Source organism: Oreochromis niloticus, linkage group LG9, assembly GCF_001858045.2.
Source record: "Oreochromis niloticus isolate F11D_XX linkage group LG9, O_niloticus_UMD_NMBU, whole genome shotgun sequence".
NCBI classification, from domain to species: domain Eukaryota; kingdom Metazoa; phylum Chordata; class Actinopteri; order Cichliformes; family Cichlidae; genus Oreochromis; species Oreochromis niloticus.
In genome coordinates this window covers 2711248-2726857 of record NC_031974.2, presented here as the reverse complement: position 1 = coordinate 2726857, position 15610 = coordinate 2711248, and the positions used below count along the sequence as shown (strand labels likewise).

The window sequence follows — 15610 nt, the reverse complement described above, 5'->3', positions numbered from 1 at the left end:
AAGGTGACTGGAAAGGAAAAACTCAATGCATCATGGGAATCCCCGGCAGCCTACGTCTATTGCAGCATAACTAAGGGAGGATTCAGGGTCACCTGGTCCAGCCCTAACTATATGCTTTAGCAAAAAGGAAAGTTTGAAGCCTAATCTTGAAAGTAGAGATAGTGTCTGTCTCCCGAATCCAAACTGGAAGCTGGTTCCACAGAAGAGGGGCCTGAAAACTGAAGGCTCTGCCTCCCATTCTACTTTTAAATACTCTAGGAACAACAAGTAGGCATGCAGTGCGAGAGCGAAGTGCTCTAATAGGGTGATATGGTACTACAAGGTCATTAAGATAAGATGGGGCCTGATTATTTAAGACCTTGTATGTGAGGAGCAGGATTTTGAATTCAACTCTGGGTTTAACAGGAAGCCAATGAAGGGAAGCCAAAACAGGAGAAATCTGCTCTCTCTTTCTAGTCCCTGTCAGGACTCTTGCTGCAGCATTTTGGATTAACTGAAGGCTTTTCATGGAGTTTTTAGGACATCCTGATAATAATGAATTACAGTAGTCCAGCCTGGAAGTAATAAATGCATGAACTAGTTTTTCAGCGTCACTCTGAGACAGGATATTTCTAATTTTAGAGATGTTGCACAAATGGAAGAAAGCAGTCTTACATATTTGTTTAATATGTGCGTTGAAGGACATGTCCTGGTCAAAAATGACTCCAAGGTTCCTCACAGTGTTACTGGAGGCCAAGGTAATGCCATCCAGAGTAAGAATCTGCTTAGATACCATATTTCTAAGATTTTCAGGGCCGAGTACAATAACCTCAGTTTGATCTGAATTAAGAAGCAGAAAGTTAGCGGCCATCCAGGTCTTTATGTCTTTAAGACATTCCTGCAGTTTAACTAATTGGTGTGTGTTACCTGGCTTCATGGACAGATAGAGCTGCGTGTCATCTGCATAGCAGTGAAAATGTATGCTATGTCTTCTAATGATGCTGCCTAAGGGAAGCATGTATAATGTAAATAGAATTGGTCCTAGCACTGAACCCTGTGGAACACCATAATTGACCTTAGTGTGTGAAGAGGACTCTCCATTTACATGTACAAATTGGAGTCTATTAGATAGATATGATACAAACCACTGCAGTGCAGTACCTGTAATACCTACAGCATGTTCTAATCGCTCTAATAGGATATTATGGTCAACAGTATCGAATGCTGCACTGAGGTCTAGCAGGACAAGCACAGAGATGAGTCCACTGTCAGAGGCCATAAGAAGATCATTTGTAACCTTCACTAAAGCTGTTTCTGTGCTGTGATGAGCTCTGAAACCTGACTGAAACTCTTCAAATAAGCCATTCCTCTGCAGATGATCTGTTAGCTGTTTGACAACTACTCTTTCAAGGATGTTTGATATGAAAGGAAGGTTGGAGACTGGCCTATAATTAGCTAAGACTGCTGGGTCTAGAGATGCTTTTTAAGTAAAGGTTTAACTACAGCCACCTTGAAGGCCTGTGGTACATAGCCGATTATTAGAGATAGGTTGATCATATTTAAGATTGAAGCATTAATTAATGGCAGGACTTCTTTGAGCAGTTTTGTAGGTTTGGAGGAATTAATTATTGAAGTTAACTCAGAAAGATCAATTGGAGAAAAAGAGTCTAACTTAACATCGATGGTACTAAAAGTAGCTGTAGATAATATTACATCTGTGGGATGATTATTGGTAATTTTTTCTCTAATGATAAGAATTTTATTTGTGAAGAAGTTCATGAAGTCATTACTAGTTAACGTTAAAGGGATGGTTCGCTCAGTAGAGCTGTGACTGTTTGTCAGCCTGGCTACAGTGCTGAAGAGAAACCTGGGGTTGTTCTTATTTTCTTCAATCAGTGACGAATAATAAGATGTTCTGGCTTTGCGGAGGGCTTTCTTATAAAGCAGCAAACTATTTCTCCAGGCTAAATGATGATCCTCTAAATTTGAAGATCTCGGGCTCGGGCCTTCTTTTCTCTCAAAGGCCCGAGCGAGTGCTTCAAAGTCTCTGCACCTGAGACATGGCTCCGCCTCCTCTTTCTCGCTATCGTCCAATCAGACCATAGGCAGAAAGAGAAACAAAAACACACACAGCCCCCGTTCGTGTCCTGGCATTTCTCCTGCTCGTTAACCTCCCGCCCCCTCTCACCTGTGGGCCAATCACATACGACCCCTACCATCTGTAAACCAATCACATCACACCCAGCGCACACACGCGCCCAGATGGAGGCAGTAATTCTATTACCCGAGCTGTACCGAGACGTGAGGAGAGGCAGCTGCACCGTATTTACTCTCTCTCTCTCTCTCTCTCTCTCTCTCTCACACACACACACACACACACACAGCAGGAAGTGTGTGTGTGTGTGTGTGTGTGTGTGTGTGTGTGTGTGTGTTTCCTGCTCTTAGAGGTTTATTTCAGGCGGCGAATGTGTGTTAAACTTTCTGAAAGCATCCACAAAAACGTCAGACTGAATCCCCGTCCAACAGGTTTAAAGGAGCAGTCCCACATTTACTTAAATCGGCCAATGGGGAGCTGGTGTGTCAGCGTGACCTCTCCTCTGATTGGTCGGATTTCAGCTGCAGTGACTCCATGTGTTTAAACTCCCTGAATGAGGCTTTAATTGGTTTTGGCAGGATGCTGATAGTGGCTTTATACGCTCCACACACACACACACACACACACACACACACACACACACACACACACACACAGAGTTTTCTTTTCTCTTATTTGCCTGTGAAACAGTCCAAACTTTAAACTCTCTTCTCTCCCTCACCCACCTTTAAACACTGTTTACCTGCAGCTGTGTGTGTGCGTGTGTGTGTGTCTAATCTCTTTTCAAATTCACTTTAAAGCCACAAACTGTGTGTCTGCACACTTGTGTGTGTGTGTGTCTGTGTGTGTTGTTTACAACAGCTTGTATTTTTTTAGCACACACGCTCAGAGAGAGAAAAGTGGTTTTGACCTCCAGGTCTCTTTGACACAGAAAGGCATTGTGGGAGTTATCACACAACAGACAGACCGAGTGTGTGTGTGTGTGTGTGTGTGTGTGTGTGTGTGTGTGTGTGTGTGTGTGTGTAGTATATATATTTGCCTTGGAGCCTCCCTGCGTGTGTGTGTGTTTGCTGTGTACAGCTGGCAGTGAGCTGATAACAGCCCTATTAGAAATATTAATATACCCTGAACCCCACAGAGACACACACACACTCACCAAAAAGCATGTGTGTGTGTCTGCATGTGTGTGCGTATTCCCACCCTTATTGGAGCAAAAAGCAGAAATAAACAACGACCAGAGAACCTCATAAAACCAGAACCAGCAAACAGCACCACCACAGCACCTGTGAAGAACCAGTGGGCCGCACCTGAGGCGGCTGCAGGTTCTGATAGTCTTTAAATGGACTTGGGTCATAGTCCTCCTGCAAATGAACTAATTAAAAACTGGCCTGAAACAGCAGAATGAACCTGTAGAGCAAAGTGTGGATTACTTACAGTTAACCTTCATGTTGACCTCATTATGAACCCTAAATGACAAGCCACGCCCCTAATAATGCAAACTTTAAGCCTTAATGAAATGTGAACAGGTGTTATAATGGGGGAAATTAACTCTAAAGACCCAAACAGTGCTTATTTCTGCTGTAGGGGTGTCCTGCCTGATCCTGGTTCGATTGAAGATCTCCTTTTAAAAGGGGGTCAGATCACTGGTGTTCTCTCTCTAATATCATAGGTGCAAATAAATTGTTCACCTGGATGGTTCTCCTGTTCTTACTCACAGAATCCTTTAGTCAGGTTAGACTGTGTGGAGATCAGGACTGGACACTGCTGGGTTGTATTTATTATCCTTTATTTATATGGGTAAAAAGTCTCATTGAAATGTACACCTCATTTCCAAGAAGGAGCTGGTTAAAGCCCAGACTCTGTCGGGTTCAGGCCTGTTTTCTCACAGCTCTGGAAACGTGCCCTGATATTCCTGTTGTCACTGTTGGCTGCAGGTCTGACTGACCCAGCTGTTAATAAACTGAGTAAATGGGTTGTAGAAATGGACCGGACTAACAGAACTGGAAACACTGAAAGGCTCTGAAGTCTGTTATTAATGAACATCTGGTTTTCAACTTTACAAACTAGAAGCAAACCTCAGGAACATCTTCCACTGCCTCAACTGCTTTCCCTGCAAAACTAATAATTACTGTACTGTTGGCTCACTGCACTCAGCTGCTTCAGCTGGTCTGTAAGGAAGCTAAATATATCCGTGATGTCATGGTATGACCAGCATCTGATCTGGTCTGGACTCGTTTATTTTTAGCTGACCAGACGTTCTAGTCACCAAAGAGTAAGGTCAGCAAAGTTGCTATCCAGGATCAGGTTAGATGATCTAAAAATCTCAGCTGGAACAGGCTGACAATGAAGAGGGGACGAAGTTTAACACCCTCGCTCAGCTCGTTGTGAGCAGTAACAAACAGCTAACAACTGAGGAGTCAGAAAGAAATCAGAGCAAGAAACATATTCAGTCCAGAGGCTGAGACAGTGTGTGTATGTGTGTGTGTGTGCAGCAGGAAAGGGTATTAGGGAAGATTACTGTTGTTCACACTGACAGCAGAGAGAGAGCCGGCGCTACATGGCTCAGATTAGATTGAACTTGTACCATTTATAAGAACATTAAATGGAGCCTGCAATCACTGGTCAATCGATGCTTCGCTGCAGCTCAGTGTGTGTGTGTGTGTGTGTGTGTGTGTGTGTGGAGTATTAAACCAGACCACTTTCACTGGAGAATGCTGTCTGTGTGGAGTTTTTCCTCCCACCGATATCACATGCAGAAGTCCCTTTGATAAAGTGTCTGTTTTTAGAGTAAAGGCGGTGGGATGACGCTGGTCCTTGGCAACCTCGGACACAGACAGAAGAGAGACATGCGCCCAAACACACCAGAACAAATATTAAGCACTTCCTGCTATTGGCCCGAAACATTATATTTGATTTAACGAATTAGATGTGAGCTGCTGAAACAGAAACGAGCTGAGATCACTCCTGCATGTTACTGCTTTGTGTCTGTGCTTCCATGAAGCTCCACATGTTCCAGATGTTTTAGTACTGACTGTCTCCAGATCAGTGAGGTTTATTAACAGCTTTAACAAAGGGCCACAGTGCGGCAGTGAACTCTGACCCGATAACAGCCGTCTCTGCTGGAACCCATCACCTCCGAACAGAACCTCAGCTTCTGATTGGTCAGTTTTTCCTCCGACGCGAGCTCGGGCTGGGAGAAGGCTGAGTTTGGTCTCTGCTGTGTAGGGTGTGTTAGATTTAATGCCCTGTCTCGTCCTGCACACTGCTCCACACATCAGCCGGGAGGAGATCGAACCAGGAGGAGGGTGTGTGTGTGTGTGTGTGTTTGTGTCCACTGGGAGAGAAGCTGTTTGCTCTCTGATTGCTTGGATTGGCTGCAATTAGTCACACACACACTGAAACACACAAAAATCCTCTTTTATTAGAAAAGAGTGAAGGTGACAAACTCTCCTCTCACCACCTCCTCCTCCTCCTCCTCCTCTATAACTCACATTGAACAGGACAGTAACCACCTCCTTTCTGTGTGTCCTCGCTCAGCCTGTCTCTCACGTGATTGGCTCCGTGATTTAAGAGTGCTGCATTCTCATTCGTCAGCAGGGTAACCTCTGTGAGCATGTGACAAACGGCGGCTTGCTCACACACACACACACACACACACACACACACACACAGTGGCAGGTCAATAGCAGATAACAGGAAGGCTGCAGCAGCGTTTCCCTCAGTGCTGCCTTCAGGTGCAAAGCGCTGCAGTGCTGTGTTTAAGGACCTGTACAATTGTTGATTATAGTGAGAACACTCCCTCTCTGTCTGGTTATGACTGCCGTCCTCGGCTGCTCGGGAGGAATTACTGTCACGCCCGAGGTTAGCCTAACTGACCGTGTTACAGGTGTGTGGCACGCAGTGACAGGTAACGCCGCTTGGCGTGCAGAGCAGAAAGACGCCATTTAAAGGGCGTCGGTTGGAAGCCCATGTGTCTGACAAAGGGTTGGGGGCTGGTTGTAGACCAACATGTACACAGCTCGGTCTGGCACTCTGTGATTGGATCAGGCTGGCACCTGGTTAATGAAGCCATTTCCCCTTAAGTGCAGCGTTCCTGCTTTCAGGACTCCAGAGTTTGTTTTCAGACCCAAGCAGCTCTTCGAGCTGTTTAACAACATACCCGGAGGTTTGCACCTTGTTGTAAACTCTAAATACTTCTAAGCCTCGGCTCATCAAGTGCAGGATTGGTTAAATGAGCAACAGCAGAACTGTAGAGGCAAAGATATGCTGATGACCAATGTATGTGTGTCACAACACAAACGTACTTCAGGGTTTTTAAGAGTCAGAGGAAGACATGCATGCACCACCAGGACCCAGCTTCAGGAGACACAGAATGGTTCCCTGAGGAACACCCAGGGAACCTTCGAGCTGCAGGAGGACTGCGGGTCCTGACGGTGCTTTCAGAAAGACAAACAGTACCTGCAGGGATCCAGGGGGTGGCCGATCGGTCTCGGGTGTCGCCCTGCTCCCAGTCAAAGTCGTCTTCTTTGGACTGGACCAGCATGCAGTCAGGAGACCGACCAGATAGACAGGCTGAAAAAGAGACAGACGGGTGCTCAGTTACCTTACGTGAAACCACAGACAGGATTACAGAAAAACTGTTCCTGAAGGCCCCGGCTTTAAGGCTGTGGACGGGGTTCTCTGATCCATGAATGTCAGGGGAACTGTGGGCTTTGAGTGATTTCTTGGAACCATTTCCAAAGATTGTACAGCAGACAAAAAACAAGTCTGGATTTTCTCTGATCCACAGAGGCTCAAATATCTACGGACAGCCCCACTGACGATGGGATAAACATTGGTTGGCGGCAGAAACCTGGCTGGATCTCACTCATATGAGCAGAGTTAATGAGTTCATCACCTCCATCACAGCAAGTTCCACCTAAAGACTTAGACACGGAGATGCTGCATGCTAATGACACATTAATGCGACCACAGGATCGACTACACTGTGTTTACAGAACCTGATCAATACGATCATTTCTTCTTCAGTGGTTTAGAAGTGAGGCTGTTATTTTCCCCTCTCTCTATTTGGATGATATGAAATGAATCTTATGATTATTGTTATGAACTGTGGAAAATGAGAAGTAAAGAGTAAAAGGTCATATTAATACTAAACCTGCGATATGAACCCTTCCACTCCATACTTTAAATTAACCAGGTGAGCAGTCTACAGTCTGTGTTCTCTCGCTGTCTTCCAGCCGATGAAGAAACAGAAATTAGAGCTGGTGTAGAAACACTTGCTTGGACGCTGGAACTAAAATCATGCAGTTCCTTCTTTCTCCACTGTTAATGCTTTAAACTGTCAGCACATCGGTTACCTGTGGGCCCTCATACATCAGCTGGAGCATTAACCACATATTTATTTCTTCAAGTCTCTTCCTCCCACATGACCCCCACAGCCCCCTACAGGACCCCACAGGACTCTGGGTGTAGCCTGTTGTTGAAATAATTACAGAGAAAGTTTAATCAGCTCTGAAGACTCTGCTTCTCACTTTGTACCTACATGTGATGATGTATTCAGAGTAACTGGGTCACGCGTGTTTGTACTGCGTTTAGTTCCATTACAGAAACAGGCACCAACATCCTCAGAGTGAAGCAGGAAACCAGAACGCTCGACCAGTAATCAGCGAATCAATCACCTCATTGATTAATCGCTTCATCGATGCAGACGTTCAAGTCGCACTTCCATCTTGTTTCTCGCTCGTCAGCAGAGAGCAGCTTGTAAACATATAACGTTCTTCAGAGTGAGACAGTTCCAGTTCATTACCATTTCCCAGCATGCCGTCTCACACACACACACACACACACACACACACACACACACACACACACACACAGTGTGTAAGTGTGTGTGTGTGTGTGTGTGTCGGCATGAATGGAGGAATTTAGACAGAGGAAGGAGGAGGTTTACATCTATTAATCTCGTGTGTGTGTGTGAGGAGCTGTCATCTGAAAGCGTTGACATTAAATAGCGGGAAGGCTCATTTTCTTTCTTTGTAACAGAAGGCACATTAAACACACACACACACACTCGTCCCGCTGGGCAGTGTTAGCTCATCAACAGATACCAGACACAATCTGTTTCATCTGCTTCTATCAATGTGCATCTATATGACACACACACACACACACACACAGTCAGCTCTCTCTCTCCCACAGAAAACCAATCTCAGCCTCATGATCGCCCAACACTGCAGGAAGAGGTGTGTGTGTGTGTGTGTGTGTGTGTGTGTGTGTGTGTGTGAACTGACTGTGACTCTGACGTGTGGCGATAAAGCAACAACACATGTAACCTTGGTTTTATTGGTTTTAATGTTTCAGGTCCACATCCTGCGTTTTATTCTACCAGAGCAGCTTTGCATGATTCACAGGTCAGATTAATCCTTCTTTGTCTGATTGGCTGCCCCTCTCCTGGCTTTCACAGAAGCTGCTGCTGTGTGCAGCATCTGAACACACACTATAAACCAGCTGACAAACAACATTTCTGAGTGACATGTCCTGATGCTCAATCATCCAGGTGAGGAAAAAGAAAATCCCCCAGAACGTTGGTTCTGTTCACCTGGACATCTTCAGTGGGAGGAACGTTTCATAATCGTCATCATTATCATCACCATCAGGTGACTCCTTCAGTCTCAGCTGACTGCAGGTTTCCAACCTTATAAACAGTAATGACTGACACCAGCAGCACTGACTAACAACAGGCTGTGAGGTCGGTTTATGATCATTAACATGCAAAAAGACCACTGACCACCGATCAAAGATCATTGATTAAAGATTACTGATCAATGGCCATGAGTACCATTCACAGAGAGTTGGGGAATGTCTGCAATCACAGCACTCCTCAAACCAGCGTTCCTCCCTGTCCAGGATGTTACATCCTCATCATTGAAAGAGTGTCCACTGGTCTGTAGGTGTAAATGGACTGCAGAGTCCTGGCCTGACGAGGTGGCTCTGGTGTTTGGTTTCCCCGATGTATAAATCGTGACAATCCTCCTGGCACTTTACAGTTTTTCACTGCCAAGTTGGCTCCCAAATGGCAAGGACAATACCGGGTGGTGCAGCAGGCTGGTCCAGTAGTTTTGGAGGATTTGGGGGAGGATATGAAAGTAGTCCATGTCTCAAAACTAACACCTTGTTATCCCACAGCCACACAACTGGAGGAGCAACAACAACACCATTTGCGAGAAATATTTGAAGAGGAAACTCTGGATGAGAACTTTTTGGGCTTTCCAACACCAGCACTAATACTGGGCTAACATCTGGGTATCCTGAGGAACGTAACAGCAAAACAGGCGGGGAGGATCAAAACAAAAACTTGCTGACATTTGTAATCAATAATGAAGAGGAGGACACATCACAGCACGAAGAACTAATATGAAATGATAAAAAATAATAATATTACTCAGGCTAGGAGTCGCCTTTCCTTAGGGGAGGAGTGTGGTGATCACCAGATCCAAGTCCTGTTAGCAGCTGATGCGGTTGATTGTTGGTTTGGTGCTGCATGGTACTTTTAGCTTAATGAGCTAGACTGGCATGGACAGGAGAGAGTTAGGGTTTTTTCCTTTCTAAATGAACTGCGTTAACTGATCAGTCATGAAAGGTCAAACCACAGGTGAAGGTGCAGGTAAGGATCACCTGCAGGAACCTGCTGAGCTTCAACACTCATGTTTTCACCAAAGGAAGTAAACAGCTAGAACACAGAGGGGTGCACTTGATTTACAACACTGTCGCTCTCACACCGTCCACATTTACTCTGACAGCAGTACTGTACATCAGCTGTATTCAGTCCAACTGAAACACGTTCTCACATTGATCTTGTTTCTACACGCGTGGATGTAAAGCTGCTTACGGCGAGCTCGTCTGACGCTCGCCGTCTTCCTGTCTGTCCGTCCCGCTCCGTTTGTTTGCCCTCGTCTCATCACAGAAAACAAAGCTGAGAGTTTCAGAGGGAGCACACGCTGTCGGGCATTCTTCTTCTTCGCCTCGACTCGCCTCAACAGGAAATGACACAAACACACACACACCTCCAGGGATCTCTCTCTGTCTCTCTATCTCTCTCTCACACACACACACCCTCCTTGTGTGTGTGTGTGTGTGTGTGTGTGTGTGTGTGTGTGTGTGCATGCCGGCAGAGTGATGACAGAGAGCAGAAAACACAGCCTGAGGGTACACACACTCTGCCTTGTGTGTATGTGTGTAGCAGGTGTAATTAATCATAATGTTCAGTGATCGATCGCCTGCCCTCTTTATTCTCCGGTCTTCTGATCAATAACTGTGAGTCGTCGTCTCCTAAAACTTGTATCAGGAGTTTTAACCCTTTACAGATGAACCCAAAGTCTAATTTCAAAGTGCACACCTGTGTCAGTGTCCAGTCAATAATCAATAAAGATCACACTGACCTCAGACCAAATCAATCAACTAAACCAGGTATGTCCCGCCCACACACAGGTGACCCAGCTGGTCTTGATAGATAATGTCCCCGTTCATAACGCCACCTGTTTCAAGGCTTAAAGTCTACATGATTAGGGGCGTGGCCTCTGTGACTGACAGGTGGCTATAGCTGCTAGCTGTCTGCTAGCTTCACCTGAACTGGACCTCTGGAGCAATTTAAATTTGACCAATAACACAGCAGGTAAAACAAGTGTTGAACTTTCTAAGTAAATATATTTCTAAAGGTGTTCCTGGCATGAAATGTTGGTAACGAGCCATCAAACTACGATGATCTTATGTGTAAGAGCGAGACATGATGCAGGAAAACCAGATACATGTCATGATGGGTAAAACCAGTGAGCCCTACGAGACCAGCAAACCTTATTGTTTCAAAGTCACCAAAGGTTCCACTGAGAACGTCTGAACTACCGAACGTTCCACTGAGCACTGCTGGGGCCATGATCCACAAGTGGAACCAACACTTCACCTGAACCCACTGACGAGCAGGAGCTCCACACAAGATGTCACTTATGGAAGCTGCAGAAAGACCTGAATCAGAAAAGCTCTAAGTAGAGCACGGGCATGTATGCACGCTCACCACAAAAGACTCCAGAACATCTACGAAGGCGGAGCTCAAGTTTGGCTGAGAAAATTTCTGGGATTTTGATTGGATGATACTGATCAGCAGGTATCTGTGACTGTGTGATGCTACCATTCACTCTGAAGGCGGCTAAATGTTACCAAACCATCCCATGACCTGCCCAACGGTATTTAGACTCAGGTTCAGCTTATCAATGGTGAGATAGTGAGTTTATTCTAAAAAACAGAGAAGAAGAAAAACTACAAACCCGCCAATCAGAGCGCAGGAAAGGAGAGAACATGAAGAAGAAAAAAAGTGAAGAATTAAAAAGAAACGCGATGAAGAATCTGAGACAAAAGATCAATGAACCATTTAAAAGACAGAGAAAAGGAATGAGTCCAAGGAGAAAGAAGAAAACTGAATTTAACCAAACATGAAATAAATAAATAAATGACATAAGGTGAGAAATATCCCGACGACGGGACAGAAATAGAGAAACTGTTGCAGTTCAGTGAATGTTGAGCAAAAACAGGAAGACAGAAACTGAGACGACCTCACGTCACTCGCTGTTTCATGTTCTACCTGACTGATAAGAAACCATCAAACACAGGAGGCAGACAGAAGGAGCAAGGATTTCTGCTAAAGAAAGAGAAAATGACACAAGGAGAGGAAACATTCGAAGAATCCGGAGGAGAAACAACTGGAGGAGGTCGGCAGTCCTCCCTCCCACACTCGGGCTCTGAGCTCCGCTCGCGGGAGCAGCCGGACTCCTTCGGACTCCGCAGAGATCTGATAACATTTCGCTGATCTGCTGGTGGGCCGGATTAGACCTCTGCTGCTGCTCTAATCCAGCCTAATCTGTCAGCAGCCGGCCAATCACACAAGGCGAGGGCTGGCGCTGCGCCTGGGTGGAGCCGCCCTTGCCCTCCTCTCCCTCTCTCTCTGAAGTATGCGAGGCTGAATAAAGCCATCTGGTCCTGATTAGGAAAATGACTCGTTTGTGGTTTTGTCTCTAAAGCTCCTTCAGCCTCCTCCGAGTTTTTATTAACAACTCAGACTGAAAAACTTTCTTTAACTCTTTGATCCTTGAATGTGAGAGCAGCTCAAAGTGAACAAACTTTATTTAAACCAGGAGACGTAACAAAGACCTTGTCAGAGCAGGAAGGCGAGCTGCATGAGGCCACGGCTTAGTCCTGGATGACGACTCAGCACGGCCGACTGCTGTGAGCTGGGCACCGTGCTGAGGCGCAGGGCCAGGAGGTGAAGCTTGACGTCTACCCTCGAGGCCAATGAGCTTCCATTGAACTGTGTCTCCTCAGCCTCGGGGGAGACGAGGAGCTCGGAGTAGAGCTCTATTTCTCCACTGAAAGGAGCAGCTGAGGTGATTCAGTGTCACTGCTTGGACACTGCTAGCATATTGGACAGGTTTTTGACGGGGCTCCCACACAAACACAAAGCAGAGGTTGAAGCATCGCCAAACATGCTTCCAAACCAAAGACTAGAAAATATGATCAAGCATGTCTAGCCTTTAGCTTCACCTGCGCAACGGTGGTGAGAAATAGTAGGTATCCAAGGTAGGTATCCCGACAGAATATGTTTCCCCTGCGTCGGCAGCACGCGCTGGGCTCACCCAAATCACAGTATCCCACATTCTCGATTTATGGTTTACAAACACTTCTTATAATGAAATTTTGGTGATGTTAGCTCTTTATACAGTAAAGTTAGAATGGGATACAAACGATATCAGGCTGATCCTGCTACAGTTTGGTCCCCTGGTTCAAATCACAGACAAACAGTATCCCACAGCTGTTTATGTTTTTGAACCCATTTTGCACAGAGAGGCAGTTGTACAATACAAATGTATTGAGTGTTGAATATTCTTACACAGTAAAAAAAGAAAGAAAAGAAAAAACAACTATAGGTAAAATAGAGCTGGGCGATAGAACGATAACGATATGTATTGCGAAATAACTTTTTCTCGATAGAAAAATTAAACTATTGCGATAGGCCTCATCTCCCCAATCCAAATTAAGTAGCACAGAGCCAAACCAATCACAGCACAAGTGCCAAGGCACACATGTGTATTTGTTTTTGCAGCCGTGCAGCCCGGGTAATAAAGGAAAGGAGTTTGCCAACTAGAGAAAAATCAACCGAGAGCGTGAGCGAAGGTTACCGAAGAAAAAACAGATGATGGTTCCAATGCCGGAGAGCTTGTCGAACGGAAGGGCCACAGAAGTTCCGTAGTGTGAAGGTATTTCGGCTATTTCAAGTCTGACAAAAAACAGAGTAGCGCGCACTGTAAATTGTGCCGAAAGCAAGTCTGGAAATACAATAAAGCGGTGCATGCTCAATCTCTGACTGAAAGCGCTAATTCATCATTCGGCTTTTGTCAGACTAAAGTCACTGTTAAAACTGTTTGAAAAGCTAAGCTATACAACAAGGAGAGATTGAGAATTTCCTTTTAGTTCTCAGTTTATTTGATATTGACAAAAGTTAGTCAATTTTGTCTGTTCTTCTGTAAAACGACCTAAGATTTATTTTTAGAATTAACATTTTGTTTCTAAGTGGAATTGACAATTTAGTGGTCTGTTTTGTTTGTTTTATTTTGAAACTTAAACGCTTTAGCGGCTGCCTTTTGTGTAGTTTGCAATATTTGCCTTTATTTATCTGAAACTGAAGTCTCATGTTCCTTAAGTACATCTGCCCTGTTGAACTTATTATGGGAAATAAATATTTTAATTAAAACAAGCTGCTAATTATTTCACATATTACTTGTGAGCAACGGCACATTTAAATCTTACAAATATAGTTATTTGGCTTATATCGTGATATATATCGTTATCGCCTGAAATGAAAAAAACATATCGTGATATGAAAAAATCTTATATCGCCCAGCTCTAAGGTAAAATAATTATAGCATAAAGCTGGTTTGTTTCGTGGTTTATTTTATTGCAACCCGTAATTTATTGCAGTTTACTTTTATGTGTTTAATTGTTTACTGCAGTGGAGTTTGAAACAAAATATGGGTAAAACAAAGGGGGCCTAGCAACAACACATCACTGGAGCTGAAACAAGTTTAACTCTGAATTTGATTTTAGGGATGAAGCAGTGATTGGATCAGGAAACTGAGTGATGTCAGCCTCAATGAGCATCCCGCCGTAGCAAAGGAGATCTGTGTGTGGTGGATGAGGAGGAAAAGGCAGGAGTGCCTCAACAAAAAAACAACCGAAGAAGAAGAAGAAGAAACAGTGAGACACAGGAGAGCTGAACAAACCACGTGAGAAACCTGGTCTTCATTTTTCAACTTTGTTGTGTTTCTGGATGGTCATGTGATCTGAGACTGCAGAGAGCATCTGAAACCTTCTGACTGTCTCTCTCTCTCACACACACACACACACACACACACACACACACACACACACACACACAGAGTCTGTTGTTCGGTAGTACCACTGCTGAGTGATCAGAGGAATGTTAAGTACGCTGCAGCTTCAGGAGGTTTTCTCTCAGACTGACTCCAGTATCAGTGAGCGGCTGACTCACGCTTCACATGTGTGTCAGCACAAACACAGTAAAAACAACAGAACTCAAAGACATTAAAGGAACCACAGCTTGAACCAACCAAGTTTTACTCTGGACATTTATTCCAGAGTGCAGATTGTCTAAAAGCCCAAGATCAGATCACACATGATCACAGCATCAGGTTTATACAGCTGCATTGTTCTAGCCAAGCTTTTATTATGAAACCTGACATTTTATTTTGAAAAACAGACAGTGAGCTGCACATGTAAAACAACACAACAGTTGGAGGAGCAGACAAAGATCCCCAACACACACCTTAACACAGTGGTGGTCGTAGGTGGGATTAAAATAACTCCGGTTGTCATCATTAATGTCACATGATGGAAGAAAATGGGACTTTTTCCCTTCATCTCTCAGTGACCCAGACCAACCGTGGACCTTTGGACTACCACCTCTGACGCTGCCGTTCACCTAAAGCTTTAATATGCATTTTATGCTATTCCTGTGTATTAGTGACACTGACCTAATATTTTTGTCTTATTTTCTGTCTTTTATGTGAAGCACTTTGGCATACCATTGGTTTTTAAATGTGCTCTATAAATAAAGTTGTATTGTACTGTATGTAGGGCTGCTCGATTTTGGCAAAAATGATAATCACGATTATTTTCACTGAAATTGAGATCTCGATTATTTGACGATATTTATTTAACAATAACAATGTATTGAATAATGGCTTTAAAGATTGTCAAAAAATAATCTAAAATAGTGTGCAAATACTGATTACAGTGCAAATGTTTGCAATATAAAAAATAAATGAAAAATGTAAACATCTATGTTTAGTGAACTTCAAAATACTGCACAATATTTGATCCACGTCTGACTCCGCGAACCCATAATGTTTCCACCAATGTTCCCTCTAATATTTCATGTGTCTGAGCGAACACACAAACTCCCTGAGCGTCCCT

The 15610-nt window shown here is 44.3% G+C and overlaps 1 protein-coding gene across 16 annotated transcripts in view; it reads right to left on the bottom strand.

Moving 5' to 3' along the window:
• Positions 1-15610, bottom strand: part of LOC100711527 (receptor-type tyrosine-protein phosphatase mu) — a 219651-nt gene that overhangs the window by 173138 nt on the left and 30903 nt on the right. For all 16 annotated transcript variants that reach the window (XM_025910167.1, XM_025910168.1, XM_025910171.1 and 13 more), the window contains exon 2: positions 6533-6646. In XM_025910167.1, the coding sequence (XP_025765952.1) occupies positions 6533-6646 (114 nt within the window). The remainder of the gene's footprint in view (positions 1-6532; positions 6647-15610) is intronic.